The 23,028-nt window shown below is 36.1% G+C and overlaps 2 protein-coding genes across 20 annotated transcripts in view; one reads left to right on the top strand and one right to left on the bottom strand.

The window, feature by feature from the left end:
• Window positions 1-1,134: 1,134 nt before the first annotated feature.
• c21h11orf58 (chromosome 21 C11orf58 homolog) lies at window positions 1,135-22,473 on the bottom strand. 2 transcript variants are annotated; one of them, XM_015338148.2, is made up of 5 exons: window positions 22,398-22,473; window positions 4,924-5,007; window positions 3,529-3,589; window positions 2,510-2,619; window positions 1,135-1,775 (listed from the first exon to the last, which is right to left on the bottom strand). In XM_015338148.2, exons 1-5 carry the CDS (start codon window positions 22,431-22,433, stop codon window positions 1,566-1,568), a joined length of 501 nt encoding a protein of 166 aa, XP_015193634.1. In that variant the 5' UTR covers window positions 22,434-22,473; the 3' UTR covers window positions 1,135-1,565. The 2 variants fall into 2 exon arrangements, with proteins under 2 accessions (XP_015193634.1, XP_006642653.1); XM_006642590.3 differs by lacking the exon at window positions 22,398-22,473 and adding an exon at window positions 5,977-6,137.
• sox6 (SRY-box transcription factor 6) overlaps window positions 17,277-23,028 on the top strand; it is a 203,705-nt gene continuing 197,953 nt past the window's right edge. For 5 of the 18 annotated variants that reach the window (XM_015338146.2, XM_069181504.1, XM_069181500.1 and 2 more), the window contains exon 1: window positions 21,737-22,071. The gene's annotated coding sequence lies outside the window, so the exon portion shown is untranslated. Of the gene's footprint in view, window positions 17,387-20,617; window positions 20,997-21,734; window positions 22,072-23,028 lie in introns of those variants that run through there. The other 13 variants (XM_069181493.1, XM_015338140.2, XM_069181494.1 and 10 more) reach the window with 8 other exon arrangements.

Below are 23,028 nucleotides of genomic sequence, written 5' to 3'. Positions count from 1 at the left end.
TTTTTAATGTTTTGTGCATGTTGGACAACATGCAATTTCCTTTTTTCTTATTTTTGTGGTTTTTAACAACTGTAAATGATATTGCTCTCATCACATAGATGATGGCATTCTGACATTTTCCAATTACATATTTATTTTTAGCAATTTACATGTTCAAATATGTCATTTATTTAGAACTATTTTTGAAAAATCTTATCAGATAGCGATGGCCTGGCGTCCTGTCTAGGGTGTACCCTGCACTGCACTCGTTGCTTGTTGGGATAGGCTCTGGCTCCCTGGTGACCTTAACCTGGATGAAATGGTTATAAAAACAATGGGGGGGTAATTTAGTTTCCATTACCATTTTTAATTAAATATCTCAATATGTTCTATGATTTCTCTTAAGAAGTCCTCATTCTAACTACCTAATTTCATTTGAGATCTTTCCCGTGTACTGCAATTTGTTTTTGTTTTTTTATAAGAACGTTACTTCTCTGACCGTCATTTCAGTTTCTGTGCATCTTGCACCATACTGGAAGGATCAAATACACCAGCTGAATTCTTTATATACGGAAATGGACGACTGCTCCTACTAGATCTGTAAGGCAATAAAAAGCATATAAAATAACACACTTCAAATGAAATGCAAAATAACAGTATGGAAGTGGACTGTGCGTGAAATGCAGTTTTAACCTGGTTCTAAACCCATGGACAGTCCTCAGAACCTTCAACTTCAAACATAGCATTTCTATGTTTAGCTTCAAGAAAACCGAGTTGACTCCCTACCTCTCAGAAGTTCAATGATGATTTCTCCTAAGGGTATGTTTTTAGTGAACACAAATGCCGCTTTCTTTCCTATGAACCAATGACCAATCCTAATCCTTATAAAGTAATGTTCAATGTTAAGATTAAAAATAATATATTGAACTTATAAAACATTCTTAAAACTTTATTTCCCTAGAGGGCAATGGGACCACATTGAGGAAAGTCAAAGATTGAAACTTAGAAGACAAGCATGACTTGAGACCTGTGCATGAAAGAGTCTGGAGGGCATACGTCACTGAAAATCACATCCACTATTCTGCTTATTCTGCTGTTATTCCAATACATTGAGGGGATTTTCTTTATAAATCCACTGAGGGCCATCCACAGAGATTTTGGGTATTTCCATTTATTGATGTTTGGCTGGTAGTTCATATACATTTGTTATTCTCCTCTATGGACTTCAAAGAGAATGTAAAAGGAGCTATTATGCTAATTCATCCCTGTTCTGTTACATGTAATGAATGCCATGCACACTAATTCTTTACAAAATGTTCTTCGTATGCATATTCCAGAAAAGAGTTAAAAAAATATACACATGCTCCCCTCGTTCCCCTGTTGATGCAGCAGACTCAATAATTAGGGGACAGAGGGGAGTAATTACCTTGAAGATGCAGGCCAGCAGTATTGAAAATGAAAATGACTTGATTTTTATCTGCAAACTAAGAAATTCCAACAGATGTCTGGGAAATGGTGTGCTGAAAACAACATGTATATAGTATAAAGTAGTTTAACGAATTAAAAAGACAGCATTTTGTGACCAGTTACGAAGCCTTCACAAATGTCATTTTATAACCACTCTTCTTCTCTTCCTTTTTGCTGTCTGCACAGTCTTCTGTGTGATCGTCCTGTTTACTGGGCTCCTCTTGTTCGGATGAAGTCTCTTCCTTTGATTCGGGTTTATTTATAGAGCCCTTTGGACTGCCCTGTTTTTCTGACTCTGCCGTGCTCTGGGTCTCTTCAGGCGAATCGGGCTAGCGGGGGTGAAAGAAACAGAGCTTTTAATCACAACGAAGAATCCCTTGCACTCACATAGCTCTTATCATCCCACTTCACATAATGGAGGGGGCCAAATTCAACTGTAATTCAAACACCATGTGTGGCAGCTCCACTCCACATCAGGTCAGATGGAGAGGAGAGAAATTACTTCAGTTAAATGAAGGGGAAATTTAGGCAAGTCACACATGGAGAGCCCAATGTGGGATTTAGTCAGGACCCCAATAAACATCTGTAATCTTACAAAATGGAGCTGGGAGAGGAATATTGGTTCACCAACACCGCTTACATGAGCCACTTCATTTTCCTTCGATGTCTCCCATCCTTGTGTTGACCTGCCCCAGCCGTGCCTAGCTTACGAGACCTGACAAGGTCTGCTCCAGCTGGGGAGTATTGAAAAAGACTGCAACGTTCGCTTATAAATAAAGAATAACAAACATTTTCCAATTAAAATACCACAGGAAACCTCACTAGAAAGATGAGTCAAGGCTCTTTCTGTTTTCTTAAGAAGTGTAATACACCTCCACAACAACAACAAACGGCAATATATTCCCTCAGCAAAACAATTCATTTTGTTCTATAAGTAAAATGAGTATTCACATTAAGGGAATAGTTATTAATTAAGCTACGTTCACATATAGAGAATAATTATGAAACCAAAGCTTAATATTCATGTCAGTGTCAGAAGTGAAGATACACAGGCAGTATTTACCTCACTGAAGCCTAGGCCACAATGCCTCTTATTCCTCCCTGAGAGTTTTCCATCCAGGCCTTGTTGATACTGGTGTTCTAGCTCTGAATTCATTCTTTTATCCTCCTCCCCTGTTAATACACAGAAAAGCACACAAGCACATAAAAACACTTTAACGTGACCGTAGAAACAACCTCCACTTCCTGAGTATTCAACAAACCTAAAACACAGGCAAGCATATGTAGAGATTCAACCACATAATGACTGAAACCTGCATACTGTAATTTTTTTATATATTCCTATTTGTTATGTTAGACCCAACCAACCTGGGACTGCCACTATTAATCATCTGGACCTTTTGCTTCAAACTAGGGAAGAGGATACTGTTTGATGCCCCACTTCCAGCCACATTTGTCGTTTGGGCTTCAAAGTGCTACAGTACTCAAACTTGAACAGTCAAGTCACTAATTTTCACACAGCCACTTCTCACATGCCAATTTTCACATGGGTAGATTTGATCATCTGAAACATCATGTAATTACCATTCTAGAATTCATACGGGGTTTTTTTTGCAATGTGTATGCAGGACTGATGTTAGATCCTATAGGACAGTCATCAGCGCGAAACAATTCTTATTCTATTAAAAGCTAACCTTAACACTTACCAACAGCATCAAGCAAAGTATCTTCTCAAATACCTTGTGTATATATATATAATACAACTTAAGTTTCTGAGATGGGATTTGGTTGCTTTTCCCTTCAATTTTAGGCACACAGCTTTCAAACGCTTGAAGCGGATAAACCCTTGTACAAAAGCTACTTTGATTTTCAAAAAGTATCTTATGCTCTTTCATCATCGATATATATTCTTTAATAAGTGATTTGCATTGAATTATATATGAGGTCTACGATGAACCACTGCATGTACTGTGAAAGCAACTGTCCACAAACAAATCAAAACAAAAAAAACAGAGGCTGCGCTGTTAAAGATTACTTTAAAATGCTGGAATAGAACACTAAAGTAGGAATTTCCTTTGTTACCTGTTCTGAAATGTGAAGTTGATTTGTGGTCTCCGATAACAATGCGTCCTGTGTGCTCCTTCTAGAATACATAATTTTAACAAGTTACCCTTTTGTCTTTTGGCACTTCACAAAATCATATGCTTTCGTTTTGTGATGATACTGAGACGTGGTCGAACAATGCATTATTGGGCTAAGGAGTCTACAAAGTGCAGTTATTTCTCCGCACTATGTCCATGTTACAAAAAGTACTCAATCCTGGTCACCACTACTGTAGGAAAAACTAAACAAGATAATAAACCATTACCCTTTTAAAGACGGACAATCTGTAGAGATCCGGATCTGATCTGAACCATGTCAGCCTTGTGCCTGTCTAACTCTAAGAGGGATGAATTGAAATTCGACCACCAGTGGGGGGTTATTTTATATCCTGTTTTCACTACAAGAACCAATAAAATTATTTCCATGTATTTTCTAACTGCTTTATCCAGTTCAGGGTTGCGGTGGAGCCTATCCCAGCAAGCAGTAGGTCCAAGGCAGGATACACCCTGGATGGGACGCCAGTTCATCGCAGGGTGCACACGGACAGACAGACATGCGCACACTCACACCAGAGCCAGTTCTCTCACGGGGAACACAGCCAGGACATCTGAACAAAACGCCCCAGCAAATTGAACCTAGGGTCCCAGCACTGCAAGGGAGCAATGCAAACCACTAAGCCAGCCATAAAATTACATCTCTGAGCTTATTTAGAAGTTTCTCCCACAGCCTAAAAAAAAAAAAAAAAAAGCCTACTTTAATTTTTATTTTAAGTCAAATCGACAAGGTATTGCAATACCACGCCGGCCATTAACACTGCTTGCTGGCGCGAGAGACTGCATGCAATACTGCAGCGTTACAACTGGAAGTCAGACAGACATGAATACGCAGTGTTATCTGGAAATATTTCTGGCAGAAAAGGTTTTTAAAAATAATTTCAGGAAACCATTATTCATCCACTTTGTTCTCATTCCTCTTCCAAGTTTTGTAAATGGTATACATTTGCAATGCCTACAGTTCCGCAGGCTACTGTATACAAAATTGACGCGTTTGTCCTTAGGCTTATCCACAGTAGACCCAGTTATGCACTGGGCTCAGGGGCCTTGAGAGGCTCTTTTCAAAGAAAATTAACGCTGGATGCATTCTCAAGGCTGTGAAAACTGCCAAGCCACAGTTTCTCACTGTGTCTGCTAAAGCTTCAATGAAACATTGATGAGCACATTTGTTCCAGCTAGTCATCCATTTACCCTTTCTTGTGTTTGCATCCGCTACATTTGTTTTATACCGTTTCGTTTACTGGGGTGCCTGTAGTGTAGCTTGAGGTGCCAGGGACTGAAACAGCCGCAACTTTGCTGTAACGGGGAAGCACAAGCTTACCTTTCCTGCTCCCATTAGTCTCAAAAACTTCTGTTTCCGCTCGTCGGTACCTAAATCCACCGAATCCCAGCTGCTGGACCCGTGCTGCAGAGAGAGAGAGTTTCAAGAGGAAGGTCGGCCAACTTTCACTTTGTCATAGATCGCACTAAGAGTCGTGAATTAGGGGACATGTTTTAAATCACGTATGAAAATGACTTCATGGTATCGTTATTTTTAAAATCCTCTTTCATTACGTGTGAGCATCTTGACGTCACTACATTAAGCCACGCTGTCTTTAGCAAACTCAAAACTAAAGCCGTTTTATTACAAAACAAACATGCACCTACATTTTGCGGCTATGATCCCTCGCAATGCGTTTCCGATAACCTATATTTATTTTTTAGAGAAAGTTCTACTCAACTTTCTAACTGAAATAATGAATTGTCAAGAAACAAAATAACTTAAAGCAATAAACGAGAATATTGTATTTGCTGCATGAAAACGAACATTTTTTGACAATAAGATTTAATTTATGAAGTTAGTAAAGTTACGTTATTATGTTATTACATTTTCTCCGATTTAAAAGCATTTTATAAATGATCAATCCGATCAAGGTGCAGGAAGCCGAAGAAAAACGCGTGAAATCATAAACAAACGCACATCCTTTATTGTCTTAGCTAGAGCACCAAAATAGAGGGGTTCAGTAGATTTTTGTTCAAAATAACTGCAGATAATTCAAGATAACTGTAAGACAATCAAACATAAATACTGCTCTAATGCAGACCTCGGGTAATAAACGTAGCTCTTTCAGAGAAAGCAAAAGGCTTCCTTCATTATTGCTCATTACTGCAGCTTTTTATTGCTAACACAACATTTTTTCAAAACACTGCAACTACATTCAGGATGATTTGCAAAACCAACAGACTGCTACACACAATTCAAAGCAATGAAGTACTACTACAAGCCAGCTCAGTCGTCGGCAGAGTGTTTTTAAACACTAGTCAGAGAGGCCTTAGACCTGAACATCAACAACCACCTTTATGCCGTCTATTAAATCATAAAAAGAAAATGTACTTCGTTCGGAGACGCCGGTCTTTTTGTCCCGTGTTGATGATCCTCACTGGAACTCATTTCGCAATTCTCTTAAAAAGGCTTTCTTTTACAAAGCTATACCTTACTTAAGAGGAACAATCCAACCCTAGGTGCTTTGGGGGAAGTGATTCATGGGAAATGTAGTCTGCACCGCTCTGAAGAGGCGGGGCAAATCTCGAGAAGAACTACATAAACCAACAGCCCATGCCCTTCAATGCATTTCAGAATTTGCACGTTGTAGCTTGGGAAACGTGAGAAATTACAACTATAGAGCCGATATCCCGTTTACAGCGCTCAACACATCTACTATAACATGTGTAAAATGCGTACAAAACGTCAAAAACAAACAAAATAATGTCTAACATCATGCCATTGACCTTTCACTTTTTATTTATGATCTGAGTTGTTACTATTCTCTTTCTATTTTTAATATCTGCTTATCATATGAAATTTCTTGATATGTTTTATGTCTGTCTCATATTTTGTCGGTTGTGTCATGCTCAGCATCAGATGTAAATGAGCTTGTTAGCTGACTGGCGCAGTTTAAGAGCTGTGCGCTGTCCCGTTTAATAAACCAAACCTAGATTTAAAGTACCTACAGTGCTAAATAGTAGACTGTTAGTTTAATTTTGAAGGTGACCTTTTAAATACGTATGTCTCGCTTCTCTTTTTTTTTAAAGAGTTTCGAGAACAGTGTCGTCATCTACCCATAACTGAATAATAATCGGACCTCAAACTCCAAATATCAACAGTAAAACGTTTTAATTTATTATTCTTATATATTCCGTTTGATTCGTTATAAACATAAATTGTACCTTGATATAGTCGTTTTTAAGTAAAAAAAATAAGTTTCTCCAATCTTCTTGCCTTTGTTGTTGAAAAGAATAATGTGTGGACAACAGCAGTGCTGCGGACTCTTCTGCTGATGTCCTAAAACACAATTTGTATGTTAAGGGACACTGCCCTGTCATTTAAAGTTACACTTAATGGCCAGACATAGATCGACATGCAGACATACTATATATAGACAGATGTGCAGATATTAACTACCAAGTTGTTATCATCTCGTTATTGTCAATTTAAAACAGTTTGAAGTACAAATGCTAGTTATAATGTCTACTTTGACCAAACCCTTTCCCAGAGCAATTAATGTAATTACATGTTATCCCTCCTATGATTCCACCAAATGGTCTGTTTGTTTTCCCCAACATTCATTCAAAACCATTAGGCTGGATCTTAGCAAATTTGATATGATCATGAGATGATTGATGCAGTATATATCCAGTATTTTTTGCCCACCATTGTCAACATTATTTTCTTTCCCAAAAATCGTTGTTAAGTTGCTGCTGGAAGTGGTGTTAGTGGGTCCAGCGGGGGGCGCCCACCCTGTGGTCTGTGTGTGTCCTAGTGCCCTGGTATACTGGCGGGGACACTATACTGTAGTGGGCGCCGGCCTTCGGATGAAACATTAAACTGAGGTCCTGACTCTCAGTGGTCATTAAAGATCCCAGGGCATTTCTCGATAAGAGTAGGGTTATCCTGGTGTCTGGGCCAAATATACCCCCCTCGGTCTTTGCAGAGACCTCCAAATTGTCCCCATGTATGAGTGGCTTGCACTGGCCCTGTGATGGACTAGCGCCCTGTCCAGGGTGTACCCTGCCTTGTGCTCGTTGCTAATGATGCAATATGAAGATGCCAGGTACAAAGGAGACATAGTATTTTTTTCCCAAATTTGCAGAGGCCATACCCTGATGTAGATGATGCAACTCCAATGCAGATCTACTATTGCTGGATGAACTGAACAAATAAGATTGTGCAAGACAGTGATTTTAAAAAATGACAACCTTTGCTTCTGAGGAATACTCCAGAGGGTGGAAATGAAAGAAATCTGCTCAGAATGTGGTGATGTGAGTCTGTGGAATTGAAGACATGTATTCTAGTGTATTGGCATTCATTTTGTCATAGCAAAGCCATCAACATTGGCAAATTTGTAAAATTCCAATAATCTCATAATTATTACTGGAATCATTTCAAAGATTAATAATTCAATGTTCCTTTCATCGTACAGATAACAAAGCATCTGCTTTCATCGCTTTCAAAGAGTAAAAGCAACAGGCAAAATTGTATTCATCTCAACATAGAAGGGTCCCTTTGAATGGCTGTCTCAAGCACAGAATCCAGCCTCACTGAGCTTGTGTCACAGTCACTGAGCCATACATCAATCTGACTGCCAGGTAAAGAATGAATGCAGCAAATAAGGTAGTTTAATTTAGTTTTGAAAATGCATTTAGAAAATGTCATGTATTTGCTTAATTATTGTATGTAGTTGTACTCTCGATATGTAGTGATCATGGTTTTTTTTGTGTTTATATGATTCTAAATTGGTTCAGGAGTCACAGAAGTATGTGTACCCCATGTTTAGAACAGCTGAGTGGGGAAAAAAAGGGAGCACCTAGAGAACCACAAGGACACTGGTAGTTCACAGACTCAAAACATAAAACACCCTTATCAGAGTTTGCACTTGGCACTCAAACGTTGTCAGGCCACAGCCTTCATTGCCACATTAATTTGGTTCTGAATTAAAATGGTTTGTGAATTGGGATATGGAAGGAAGAATGGATTATGAGAAACATTGGTTCTGAATACCCTTGCTGTTTAGGTCACATATGATTTGGATGCAGTTAAAAATGTACCTGTTTCAATCCCGTTTCAGAAATCCATGGACCTAGTTTCCATATATAATTTGAAGTGCTAATGATAGCATGCTTTCAGAATTTGCGATGAGCATTTCTTTCTCACACAAACTGCTTTCTAGTATGTCCAAAAGTCATTTTCAGCGTTGACATCACTCATATTATCCTACAGAGCTAGGGGCTAAAAACAAATTTGCTGTCTTTTCCCCTGGGAACATAAACTCCCATCCTTTCACTAGAACATGGAACTGTCATGTCCCACCAACTCCTTTTTTTGACATTTCAATTGTCAAGAATTGTTACTTTATCCTAGGATTAAAACATACAATGCCACTTATTTAAATCTTTGCAGAGAAAAAAACAGATGGAGTAAATGTAATGTGTGAACCCATATAAGAAGTTAATTTGGCTTTCTTTAGTGGAAAAAAACATGCATTGTCTAAAATGAACTTTTACACAAATATAACAGTTTTCCAAAGTAAATAGGCTAAACCTTTAAAGAACACCCAGTACATACCAGGTTAAGGTTTTTAAATAACAAGTCAGAAACTTATAGAATCTTATTCATCATTGAATGACTTTATTTATGATATAATATGGAGCGGTAGACTTTAATTTGTATAATTGTGTACTGTGTCGAAATCTTCTAGGTAACTGTAAATTTGGATTCTTTTAATTACCCAAATGTACTTTGTACATATAAATAATACATACTGTATATATGCTGTATTATGTTTTAGCAAGAAACATATTATACATACATTTCCCTTGGTTAAAACAATAATCCAACTGGGAGCCAAAATAAAAGTAGAAAATAGAGACTGTAGCTGTGGAGTATAACCTTGTGAATAAAACTATTATTTTGGTTCATTAGTATTTATGTAAATTAAGTTTAAATTAACTGACAAATGCATTTCCATAATTAACTCCAAATCAAAGTCGAAAGATATTGGAGGTTGCTCTCATTATGTAATTAGGAATAACATGTATTTAAGTTCTCTTATTTAGACTTAATTAATTAGACTCTCCCTGTTAACTTAAAAGGAATTATCAGACCCTGACTAAACTTTGATGAAATTTAGAGTAACAAGTAGGAAATTTAGGTCATCTAATGAGAACACAGTGTCCCACTTTACTAATCCAAGTGGGATTAAGATAATTAACATGTATGCAAATGATGATTCAGTTAATTACATAACAAAATTTTCATTAAAAATTAACAGCAATGGTTGCATCTAGGATGTAGAGCCTTCTGAGCTGGTTTCTGTAGAAAACCAGGAACTTAATTAAGGATGTGTCAAAGCGAGAAAAGAGCACCCCTATCCTTTCCAACCTATCTTAACTTCTGTGTCCACGGGGACTTCTTAGCATTAAACAGGTTTATTTTTTGCTACAGATTAATATTAATTTTAATTTCTTGTCATTCTGATACAATCCTTTGCAGTGATTTTTTTCTTATTTCCTTCAAAAGTGAAGGAGAGGTCTTTAAAGTACTCATTTATTAGAATGGTGAAAAGATTATCGTAAAACCAGTGCATCTGGAAATCACAACAATTAAATTATATAAAAAATGCATATAGTGTTATAATTCCTATTTCTGCTGCATACATAAAGTTGAGCCAAATCTCACATTGTAATCAACCATTGACATATTAGTGTTGCATATATAGTTTGAGAAATCTCACTATGTTTTTCACAAATTTAGTTTAAAATGTAAAATGAAAATTTCTGGTTTTAATGTCATTGTATGGAAAAGCATAAATAAAGTGAAATACAAAACAGAATTACAGTTATTCTCAAATGATCTACACAGATTTTTATAGAACAACTTATTTTTAAAACTTTTAAGTGAAAAACTTACTGTATGTTTCTTATAATTATATTATTTTAGATGTACATATTTCTTTGTACTTTTGGCGTTACAGTGTAATTAACATTTTTTTTGTCTAAAAGCTGTGTGTTTAGAGTCATGTTTATATGATGCAGTAATATTTATTACGTTCTAAAAAGGAGTGTGTTGTTACATGCTGTAGCTAATGTGCACAGACTGAACTAATCATACATGGTGACTGAAAAAGCAGTAATAATCTTAAATTGCTCCAAATTTGTTTCTCCACAGGAAAACTCGTCCCTCCATTCCTTTCTTACATTTTTTATTAATTCTTGACAGGAGGCATAGAAACCAGGAGCTCACTCCAGGAGCACAGAGCACAAGGCAGGAGTACACCTGCCCATCACAGATCACATAGACAGTATACAGAGAGAGAAAGAAACCCATATGAACACAGAGAAGACATGCAAATTTCACACAGAAGGAACCCAGAATAGCACGCAAGTCCAGGGAGCTGTGAGACAGCAGTACTGCCAGACCACCATATAATCTAGATTTTATTGGAATCCTAATAGTAATCCTAACATTTGAAAGTCAGTTGTTTTGTGCAATGCAGGGACATTTTGGGCTTTTAAATGTTATGTTTAATGTTTCATATGTGTAGATTGTTTTGTAAATTATTGAATGAAAATAATCAACTATCATAATTACCACAGAAAAATCTAGCAAGGTTTTTGAGACATTGTATAAATGACATGAATGTTTACTTTTAGTGTATGTTACTGTATAACAGCAGAAATCTAGTGTTTCAAAAGATACATACATTTTAGCCGTACATTTTCCAAACACTTCACCCTTCGTACAATTGTTTTCCTGATTACAGTTACGTTTAAAAGATGAAAAAACAATCTTAATGCTAATGTACTACACACATGTCCCTCCCACATAAGCAATTATCTATAATTAAAATGCTCAAAGATCTTTAAAGCGACACAAAATGTCATAATGAATTGGTTTTCCTGCCTCAAGTAGTTAAATGAACCCCACTTCTGCTTCCTGCCTCATAATAACTTATGGTTTGTGATTTTCCCTTTATACGTCTTGATTGCAAGGTTTTAAAAAAGAAGGAAAAGAATGTCATAAAATTTTCCAGTGTATTCTGTTACTGGTCCTGGGCTTCTGTTTCTAGTACTTAATAATAGTTGTTGTCCCTGTGTAACTCTTAAAGAGACAAGAGTGTATGTCTTAATATGTTATATAACTTTTCTAACTATACCAGTCTGTAAAGTCTGAAAAGTTCATTTCTGGGGATTTTCAATTAAAAGTGGCAATGAACAGCAAAATGCAGATTTATCTGATTTATTTCTCTAAGTATGGTGTTACTTTCCAATCTATCAATTTTCTTTCGCTATTATTTTGGTAAAGTACCAAATCATATTTCCCCCCAAGGCTGTACCACTTATCAAAAATAAACTAGATGACAATTACTTGTGTAGTTGTGTGCTTGTAGGAATATTCCATTTCCTATGTGATCTAACTACAATATAAAATGATAGACTAAAATTACCAACATGAGGAGACCATTCAGGTCTGTGGTTTCTGGGGCGATTGTTGCTGATTCAGTCAAAGACAGAAATACAGAAATATACTACTAATTAATTTCTTTTCATGTAATAAGATCCATCTTGGCAAAATAAACACTGTGGTTTGGAAGCAGCAACTCAATCCCATCATGCTCACAGTTAAACATTTTAACCTTTAATGCATAAAGGCTGACCTTCCCTGTGAAGACGTTTCTTAAACACAGGATAAGACACTAAAACGGAAATTCTTAATAATATTCATTGTTTTTGTGTCCACAGAAGGGCTGCTTTATACAGTATACCACACATTAGAAATTCACAAGCTGGACACAAATGTATATTTAAGCATCCTCTCCTGAAATGGATGGGTTTGGATAGGTTTCCTTGTAATCATAACAAATCATGTGGAAGTTTCCATATTTATTTTGACAGACTACTGTTCCCCTAATTAAGCATGTGGAATAAAACAAGAACACATGTTAATTTAATGTAACAAAAAGTTGATTTTCATGCACTTACTTTTAAAATATTAATAGAGTAGACTTGCATTTTAAGATGCATCAAAGCAACTCATAATATGCAAATGTAATGTATTCTGCCTTCTCCCTTCAAGGCTAGAGTGATGTGTTCCCTCAGCCAGGCATGGTATTGGTTAAAGATGTTTTGATTTGCAAACGCAGCCATTTTAATTTAATTTTAATCACCTAAAAAAAACCCTAAGTAAGCATAGTGATATGAAAGACAAACAAGCTGAAACATTTGAAGAGGGGAAAATGATATGTCATTAAATCACCATTACTGACTTAACTTCCAGGCTTCTGAATCTTCTTTCATTTTCACATTTACAGCAAAATAAAAGTACACTAGCTATGAATACAGTCCCAAACTGCAAGTTCATTAAAAATGAATTATGTTATAAAAAGTGGGGGGAAAAAGATTTCCTGAACGCTGAAAGGACTTATGTCTGCTTTAAACTCATTATATCTTTGCTAAGATTCCCGTTTTGATGCAGATTTGAAAGTTTAATGACCCAAGCTAAGTGGTGCTAAGGCATGTTTAGAAATGATGATACTCCACGTCATAATTTTTAAAGACATTTTCAGGATGAATTCTATCTACAAAGAAAAGTCAATTGAACACCTTTAGAAAACAAAGCCATAAAGAAAAAAGACTAGGAAAGGATTAGAAATGATTAAATGTATGCCAGACATGTTGCGTATATGTGCTTTGCTTTGCCTTCAGGCAAAGAATTGTTTACAGATAGCCCAGGCCTAAGACCTTGAATGGTGCCATAATGTACAGTATGCCCTTTTGAATGACAGCTACTACAGGATACTTCACTAGGGAAACTATCAAAAAACAAAAAAGAACCAAATTGTACTTTTGTTTTTTCTAAGCAACTGTGAAGAAATTAAATTAATTTCCTATAAACAGTGCTTGCCTCTATTATCAATTATTGACACAATCATTAAAAGAAGCAAGCCATTTCTAAAACAGATTGCAAGGGCACCCAATTTGAATATTTGTCTATTTAGATTACATTTTGGATATGGATTTCATTTCTAAATTGCCTTTTAACTGATAGGATTATTGGGTTTACTTATATATGTCAGGTTCAACAGTTGTTAGTGTACATTTTTTCATTTTCAGGTGTGAGATATTTTCAAATGTGGAAGCATACTACTGTGTACACAAGAGATATAAGCAAAACAGAAATAGTTGGCTATTGAACCTTTTCTGAAAACACATTTTAGTGTATATTAAAGAACAATATTAACAAAATGCTTCTGTAGTGAGGTGATTTAAAAGACAGATCTAAATGTCTGTTTTCAGTTTTTTGTTTACCTAGAAAAGGTTATATAAATTATTATTAACTCATAGTAGTCACTAGGAAATGTTACAATACTGGAGATGGGTACAGATGTCTGAGTGAGTGAGGACATAATTAGTAAGTAAAGGACAGTGCAATATAGTTTTGCTATTATTAAATAAGGTTAGGGCTGAGGCAAGGGATATTATTTCGATCTTGCTTTGAAAGATTTAACAGAAGCCAAAACTCATTACTGTAAACGGGCCATATGGATTTGCTTTGATAAAACTGGTAAGTATTGTGTTAAAGGCAGAAAAATATGCACTTTCAAAAGTACTTGCTTAACATATTAAATACTCAGAAGAGGTTAAAGGTAATTTCTAAAGATGCCCACGTTTCAGGTTTTGTGTGCATATCTGGAATTATCTTATCCTTTCCCGTTCACTCCCAATTCTCTGAAAATAATATTTTTTCCACCAAAGAATAACAACGGTTTTATCGTTAAATCTGAACAGCATTTTGTATTTTTGAGGACAGGCTTGTTGTGTGTTGATTTTTACCACAAGACGGTTGCCACTTTTTGAACACAGATTGCGTTATTTTAACAACCGGTTAAGAATAAACAAATAGCTGCACCTGTAAGATGCCACAAGTCGTCATTCACCATTACCTACCTCTGCCATCATAATCGTGCATTGTGAATGAGTGTATTTAAGTTTAAAGACTCTTTAAGGAGGAGGGAGTGAAGTCGTAAAGCATTTTAATGAAGAAATCCACGTAATGTCGAAAACGCGCACGCTGATTATAAAAAAAAACGAATTGAACTCCAAGACACAGATTCAATCACAAACACGCCCCGAAAACCATAATTACAGAAGCATGTTCTCTATCATACATCTGCTTTAGAAGAACGGTTTCTTCTAACTTTGCTACCTTTAAATGATAAATTTAGGAAAGCAGTTAAGAACCTAATACTATTATTTTAAATAATGGAATAACACTTCAGGCAAACTGCTTAAAGTCTTATGAAAATGCAAGCCATTTACCTTGGTTGGTCGGACAGGACAATTAAGTCGTATTTAAAAATAAAACGGAAAAGAACAGGAAATCATTAAAGGCGTTAAGACAGGTGGCTGAAAAACATTGTGACTGGTTTTTAGGTACGGTCGTAAGAAGGAGGAATCGTGACTGGCAAAGTGAGATCAGACGAGGAACTTCTTCCGTCCTTGGGATATCACTTGAATAAAAGAAAAAAAAGTACATTAAAAGCATCTTTTCCTCGTCTTTTATTCCACCCGAAGCAGTCATAAAACTGGGGGGTTTCCTAAATACTCTAGTAAAAGAAGACCATTTAAAAATCATCAGATTACGTAGATAAACGCTAAAGGTCGACTCCGCAACACCTGACAGAAGTATTTCCGAAGTACCCGCATATTTAATCAATATATTTAATTAGCTTTTATTTTATCGCCCGCTACGTTTCACTAATTTACTTTGAAATGTCTAAATGTCATCAAAATGTGAATTCAAAACATTCCATTGTCTGTTCTTTTTCACTCCATGCTACACACCACTGTTCTGAAAAGAATTACGCCGTTATTCCATGAATTACATTTAGATCAACTAAAAATATTCTCTTATAATCCTATTGAGCCATTAAAAAAGGCATAACAAAATTTCTCCCATACTCAAAAGCTATGATACTTGATTATGACTGTTAAAATTAAGTAAACGTTACGCAAAAAACTAAAAAACATACTTTAGCAAAAAGGTAAAACATCGGATAGATACATTTTTTTATTCTCATAAAAAAGTACTTATTTTGACTTCTTGTTTGACATTTTCATTTTCAATTAAAATCCAATTTCTTAAAGAAAGCGATTATTGATCCACCCAATATCGATTTATCTCATTTTAAAGACGATCTTTTACCTGCATATTTCATGGCTTTGGCATTTGAGGGTGACTATGGTAATTGTGATCAGTACTGATTTCTTTTTTAATTACGGAATATTTAACTTAGTGAATTGTTTAGTACAAATATAGAGCAATTACTTGGAACGCTACGAAAAATCACGGTAAATGCTACTTTTGTAGCCACTCAGATATTTAGTTGCAGAATTGATCTTTGTCCTCCTACGAAAAGCAGGAAATACTTAGGATTACTCAAATGAGACCTGGAAATGCTTAAAAAAGCTGAAACGAGATAAACCTGTGAATATAGGAATAGTAATTCTCAAGTTCATCGAAGGGTGGCGTGCGAGTCCCGTTAAGTATTAAAATACACCTTATTCCTGCGTATTTACCTGTCCGCGTTTTAGTTATCATAGCTGAAATTAAGACTATATCTAAGATTGTATACTTTTTAAATATAGACTTTTATGGTAGACATGTCTTAAGAGCTGATGGTATTTAAAATTAATTGTTAAAGGACAAATTTATTTGGATACTATCGATTAGACACCAAAACGATATAACCTATACAAGTTAAGAAACCCTAATTCAATCTTCCCTCTATTATATTCACATGATTAAAACTGAATTGCGTTAATGTGTGCGATTGCCTTATTAAATTAATATAACAAATTTTGACTTTAAGCCACAATACTTATGCCGAAAGTTACAAAATTAAGATTCTAACAAAATTTAGCGAATTGAATGCTTACCTTAGAAAGCGAGACCCATTCCCCAAATACTTTTATATTTCTTTTATCCGTATTGTGTCGATTTAATTAACTTACTAACTGAATATGAATGTATTCGGTTTACGTTCTGCTATATTCTTAAAATAAAGCGAATATTAGTAGAAAATTGTCTTTATACCGGAGCGCAAATCTGGTCAGGAAAAGGCTCAATTGACTTAGTTGTTTCAGCTCCAAATCGGGATTAAAGTCGTTCGGTGAATTTATAGGTCAAGCTAACCCTCCAATAATTGGTCGTGTTCAAACAACAATATACAATATTTACAAATAAATATTATTTCTTTTACTGGTTACTCTCTCCAAGTCCGTCATTAAAAACTTAATAATATTTCAAAACTGTTTCTATTTTAAAATAGTTATGTGGTCCTGTTTATTGTTTTGTTTGCTCTTGCATATTTTTTTCCAATTCTCGATTTATATATTTTTTAAAAAGACATTAGCGCATTAAAAAAAAACTTTTAAGTGCAAAAGGTTTATTGCCTAGGAGGCAGCGCTCAGTTTGAATTATTCATCTTTTCTTTGGTGCAGACTGAATCTGGGGATGAAGATGTGACGTGTGGATCTGTTTTTTTCAGGAACAAAGGGAATGTGAAAATGAAAGACAGACCCTGGCAGATGTGATGAGATGTTGGTGAAGGTGTATCTACTGGCACTCCCACACACTCCTCTCTCTCTCTCCCTCTCCCCCTCTCTCTCTCTCCCTCTCTCTCTACAACCCTGTGTGACTCTTCAGTTAACAAACAGCATTTTCTACTGCAGCCTGCCCTGTCATTGTAAGTACAACATTCTTTTATCAGCATGCTGATTCAGAGAATCGATTGTGTTCTTATTGTTTTTAACACTTGTCAGATACAGTTTTTTTTATTTAACGGGGAGTACCTGCACATTCGGAGTACTGGACCGTTCTGAAGAAAGAATCAGTTATTGATTATATGGTTATTTTTCTTCTTTTTATTATTATTGTTGTTGAAGTTAGCATTTCGGTCACAACTTCTGACAGCCTCCCAAAGACCTTCTACTAAATTAAAGAGGGTTTAGAAGTTTTCAGAGTTTTGTTAAAACAGTTGAGCAAATCCACAGAGTTTAAAAAAGCTAATGCAAAATTTTGATTTCTGGAGTTTTGAACCTCAGGCTCATATAATTGATGGGTTTGATCATACAAACGAGTCAGTGTTAAGTAGCGATTAATCTTCGTAATTAGATATGTTATCGTACTGTTCTTTTAATGGAGAAAAAAACAGTTTGGCGATATTAAAGTTTTAAACAGTTGTTTTAACAGTTTAGATCTTAGTTTCACGACATTTTTACAGAGTTGCCTGTAAGGCATTTTGGTTGGCAGTTAACTTTCAGAAACAGAATAGACAAGTACCTAAGTAGCTGGGAAAACAAGTGTGACAGATTTATTTTAAACGTCATTTTCCCCCACGTTTTTACATTGACCTGTAAGTATTTTAAGACGTCAGCACTGTTTTTGTAAGCTTAAACATATATCTTTGAAAATCAACTGAGGAACGAAGAATGGTTAATTTCTTAAACCATCTGTTATTTGAACAGATTTAATACCGATAGGTACGGTAGAATTGTAATATTATTGATTATTGATTAGTAAAAACATATAGGCGAACACATGAGTCTCCTGAGACTATCAATGTATTCTAATATATAAATAAGCTCCAATGTTCACACACAGAAATATTATTGATGATGGATAGAACAGTTTGTGAAATATCCACTTTATCAGTACAAACACCTATAGATAAAGCATGTATTTGTTGAACTCCGTTGACAAATAGAACTCTGTTAATATGCGTTATATAGGTAAACCTTTGCAAATAATTTTGGGGGGAAAATACGTAAGGTGACATGAGACGCCAGTCAAGAATAAGAAGTATTTCTGTAAAATAAACAGATGTGTGAACTTAGGTCTTAAGGTTAAATGATTTTTTCTTCATTATCAAACGTTCGCATTAATTGAATTGCTGCGGTCGAGTTCTGCAGATTGTGGTCAGATGTTTGCAACTGGAATGCATTTTCCCTCAAGATGAACGCAGATTATAAAGACCATTTCAGAAGAATGTTAGAGCAAAGAAACAATCATTTTACTGTTCATGCACATATTGAAAAGTTTCAGCACGAACCACTCCTCGAAACAGCTATGTGTGTATGAACACGCGATCTGAAGTTATGTTGAGAGACAGTAAATGACATCTGTAGTTATAAACATTTCACTGCAGGAATTCAATTTGTGCAAACATTAAGTGATTGTGTCCATTACACATAATCCAAAAAGCGTTAAACCACGTCTGGACTGTAAAACGCAAGTAGTGGATTGACGCTGATTTAAAAAAAAAGTGCAAGTTAATTTAGAAAAGCTGTCAGTAATGTTAACATTTAAAAGTTATTTAGGTAAGTTGTGCTTGGATGGAGAGTTCAAGAACTCAGGACATCACAAATGGGTATATGAAATGATGAATTAGTTCACATTTACTAATTACATATCAATATTATTTAAAAGCCTGTGATAATTAAAACATTGTTTTACTTACAGTACTTTGATGTCTATTCACGAAATCGCATTTCCACGGACGCAGTCTGAATTGTCGCGAACACAAAACCAAATCGTATCATATCAAAAAGCATATCATTTTAAAAACATAACTAGACATCCAGTTTTCCATAATTTGCGCGTATGCACATAAAAAAATCACATACACATCCACTGCAGCCTCCACTGAAACCCGTATTTTCCGCATCGGGAAGTGCACTGAACTAATATTAAAGTTGCTCTGTAATGTCGCCTTGCTTCTCGTTTTTCTATGACCATCTTGATGATGTTCGGATATGGTCTCTAAACCTGTACAACTAGGCTACGCTTAGTAACGTAAATCTATATTTGTATTATTTAGTTATTTTTTTTTTTGCATTATCCGCTCTGATACGTGTGCATGCATAGTATACACATATGGTGTGCATATGATTTAAGGCCTGTTTATCATTTTTCACACCCCTCTTTTAATCATGTTTACAGGCTATATATCTAATATAGCCTACCGTAAGTGTAATATAGTACATCTATCACTCTTTTAACTACTAACATCATAACAAACCATATCACGTTTTGAGGTTTGATCTATTTCAGAACTCTTTGCCAGTACTGTTTTTATTTTCTGACATTTACTGAACAGTTTCCTCGCACTCCGTGCTCTGGCGCCCTTCTCCTGACCGTGTAGCTCCCTTCAGTACCCACCGCAGACAGCGCTCGCGAGTGCCGGCGAGGACAGAGCAGGGAGAATTGAGCCTCTTCACTTTGCGGTCAACGCATTTCGTGCACGTCCCGTTTGTAGTTTTTACAAATCTGGGTTTTACTTTCACTTAAATCGAACAGGTATTATATACGTTATGGGGTCGTTCTGTATTAGTACAATTGATGTCCCTGCATGTAACATATCGCAACTGAAGAGAGGGATATGCGTTCTCATTATAACCTCATGATATTTTCATTTTTCATGTTGTCCACCTGTTTAAATTCAATTTGCACACGTACCGGTTTATAAACAAACACATATTTGGCGTGCGCAACCTGGTTCACTTCTGTTGTCGTTTGTCCCCACTTTTGTGTGTGTAGCCTGCACATTGCCGTGCATTGGCGAATCTTTTGTAAGTTTTTGTTTTTTTTAACAGAAGGTTATGTTAGACTACCGTGCGTACTCTTTTCTAGATTACTGCCGTCCTGGAAATATCATTATTTTCAACAGGGGGGAATTAAGCCTCAATTAGCACGCCCCGTTAAAATCACATCTTCCCAAATCTTCCATTGTCTTCCGGGTTGACTAATTTTCCAAAAGTACTTTTTCAAGAGCTCGGTTTGTTTTATTTGCTGTTTTCTCCGGTCTGTGCCTCTCTCCCTCCCTCCCTCTCGCTTTCTCTCTCGCTATGTTCCCCCCTCCCTCGCCTGCCCGGTCTCCCTCTGTCTCTTTCTCTCTTTCTTGCCTCTCCTGTCTGAGAGGGAGCCCTGCCTCTTTGCCTTCCTCAGATCAATGCCCTGGCCACTCACTTTATGATGTTGCACGACGGGAAATGCTTTGAATACTTGCGACATGGCCGCTAACATTGATTGCCAAGATTGACAGCACTAACCATCGCCTTCACTTGTTTCACAGAGAGAGAGAGAGAAATAAAATAGATTATAACAAAACCTCATACCAGTTGTGACACTTAAACTTCTGTTAAGAACCGGATCCCCTGTCCATGGCCCGTGGAAGCACCAGCAGAGTTTAGTTTCATTTTTTCTCCTGAAATCAGTAATCAGTATTTAAAAAAAAAATACCGAAACGGGATATCGTAAGGACCTGCCTTTATCTTTGCCAGACTGGCTACTACAAGGTAATCTTGAATGATCTGAACCTGTTGTGCCTTGTTTTTCTTCCGCTGTATGTTGTATTTGCTTTTTGGTCCTTTTTTTTCTTTTTACCTCGTCTAGTATGACTAGTGCTCGCTGTCATTAAGCTAATTTCTCCTCCGTCTTCTCTCCTATAGTTGTTTTTGAAACGGATAATTCTTGAGTTATTGTCCTTTGTGATTAGTCTTGCTCCTTGTTTGTATTCTACGCTGCAGAAACGGGGTGATCATTAGGGTAAAAGTACTGTTATTGTTGAGCGTACTGCACTGTGATGTGTAGATCCAGGGCGTCTGTCTGTAATCTTAGTTTTCTTTTTGGTCTGTGCATGTAAATGTTACTTTTCCTTTTGCGTAATTAAGTTTGTTCCATGTGCTTCCATCGGGAGAGCGATCTTGTTTGTCACTACGAAAGGCTGTAAAGCTTCCAGTTTACCTTGCTGTTAATGATGGCAACTTCTAAAGAAAACGTAATTGAAACTGAGCTCGACAGGGTCAGTGTGCAGTTAATTATTTTACCTCATGCCGTTGCTGAAGAACAATGTTATAAAAGTTGGCTTTGTACAGCTGTGTATTAGGAGTCTTGTGCAGAGCAGTTTGCTGAAAGTATCTTTTCTGTTGGGAAGCAATTTCAGTTTTGTCCACAAAGCGGTACTCTTCATTGACAATGACGTTCACGCTGCTAGGTATCCAAGCCTGAGTATTTTTCATTTTGAAAAGTTTTAACCAAGTTTTTCCCCCCCTTTTTAAAAGTCCCCCCCTCGATTGCTGCTTCTTAAAATCGATAGTTAGAATTCAGACAGTAACAGAAGTTTTCATTAATTTCAGAAGAAAACTGAGGGATCTTTGTTGCGGTGGCGCAATAGCTTGGGAATTCTCCGACTTAACTTTCGCTGGAGGTCGCGCAAATTGACCTTAAAAGAATGCATAAGCCATAAATTAAAATAAAGCCCTCATCCAGAGGCTGATCCATTGAGAGACAATAACACAACCTGAACAAACCAGGCTTCCTTTGCGAGCTGACAGAACGCTTTTCGGAGCTGTAAAGAGGGAACTTGACAAAGTAAGTCTTAAACTGAGCTTCCAAGTCATGAAATTGTTTGATAGTCCTTGTTGTTCCTTTGAGATTGTTTTAGAAGGCAGGTGTAACACGTGTTAAAGCTGTTAACACTAACACCTGAAATGCTTTTTGTTTCATTACAGAAATATTTATTCAACAGTTAAACCTTTTAGATTTCATCGTAAAAGGTCAGATTTATTCAAGATGAAAAAAAAAAGAATAATATGAAATTTGAAGTGATTTACGTTTTTTTTATACGCATTGCAATTTATATTTTTTACAATAATATCTTAGTGTTTTGTGAGACAGTAAAAAGTAATGAGCTGTACCTGTTTCAGAAGTAGTCGCATTAATCGGACAGACATCTTGAATGTGTTATCTCCTTTTTTTAACTGATTAATTATGTGATCCAAGCAGGACAAGGTGAAGATGCTTGAGACGTTTGAAAAAAACAATTTGGTGTTGTATCTGGGTGCTAAGTGGTCGAAAAGGAATATTGTGAGTGTAAACTCAGCCTGGAGAAATGAGATAATTCATCTTCTTAAGGGTGTTTCCCAAAATTAAACACTCTAGTTTTTACAGATAACACGTATACCCGCCTGCTGTGTGGCGATAACAATTTTAATGTGAAGTCTTGTTGACGTATTTTCTTCCAAACATTGTACCCCAATGAAGACGGCAATTAATAAGACTTGTTTTTGTGAGCGTAGGGAATCTGATTCACTGCACATAAAAAGCGACCCCGGTGTTTGCTTTTCAAGTCCAATTTGAATGTCGATTTAATATCTATTTTTTAAAATCCGTGTAAGTCCGTTTTTTGAAATGATCTAAACACTAAACACGTACAATCGCCACATTGTTCCTGCTCTACCAGGAGGAGTATAAAACCTTAATTGAACACTGTTAAACTTTTCCTTTTTTTTCTAAATTGTGTCCAGTCTGTAATAATAACTTTGTGTC

The sequence above is a fragment of the Lepisosteus oculatus genome, chromosome 21 (assembly GCF_040954835.1).
Source record: "Lepisosteus oculatus isolate fLepOcu1 chromosome 21, fLepOcu1.hap2, whole genome shotgun sequence".
NCBI lineage: Eukaryota > Metazoa > Chordata > Actinopteri > Semionotiformes > Lepisosteidae > Lepisosteus > Lepisosteus oculatus.
This window is presented reverse-complemented; position numbering and strand designations above follow the sequence as displayed.

Excerpts from the sequence above, each read along its gene's own strand:
- c21h11orf58 (XM_006642590.3), bottom strand. The coding sequence starts at position 6,033 with ATGAGTTCCAGTGAGGATCATCAACACGGGACAAAAAGACCGGCGTCT. Across the intron at positions 5,008-5,976 it reads GACCGGCGTCTCCGAACGAA|CACGGGTCCAGCAGCTGGGA; the intron begins GTACATTTTCTT and ends CTCTCTCTGCAG. Across the intron at positions 3,590-4,923 it reads GACTAATGGGAGCAGGAAAG|AAGGAGCACACAGGACGCAT; the intron begins GTAAGCTTGTGC and ends TATGTATTCTAG.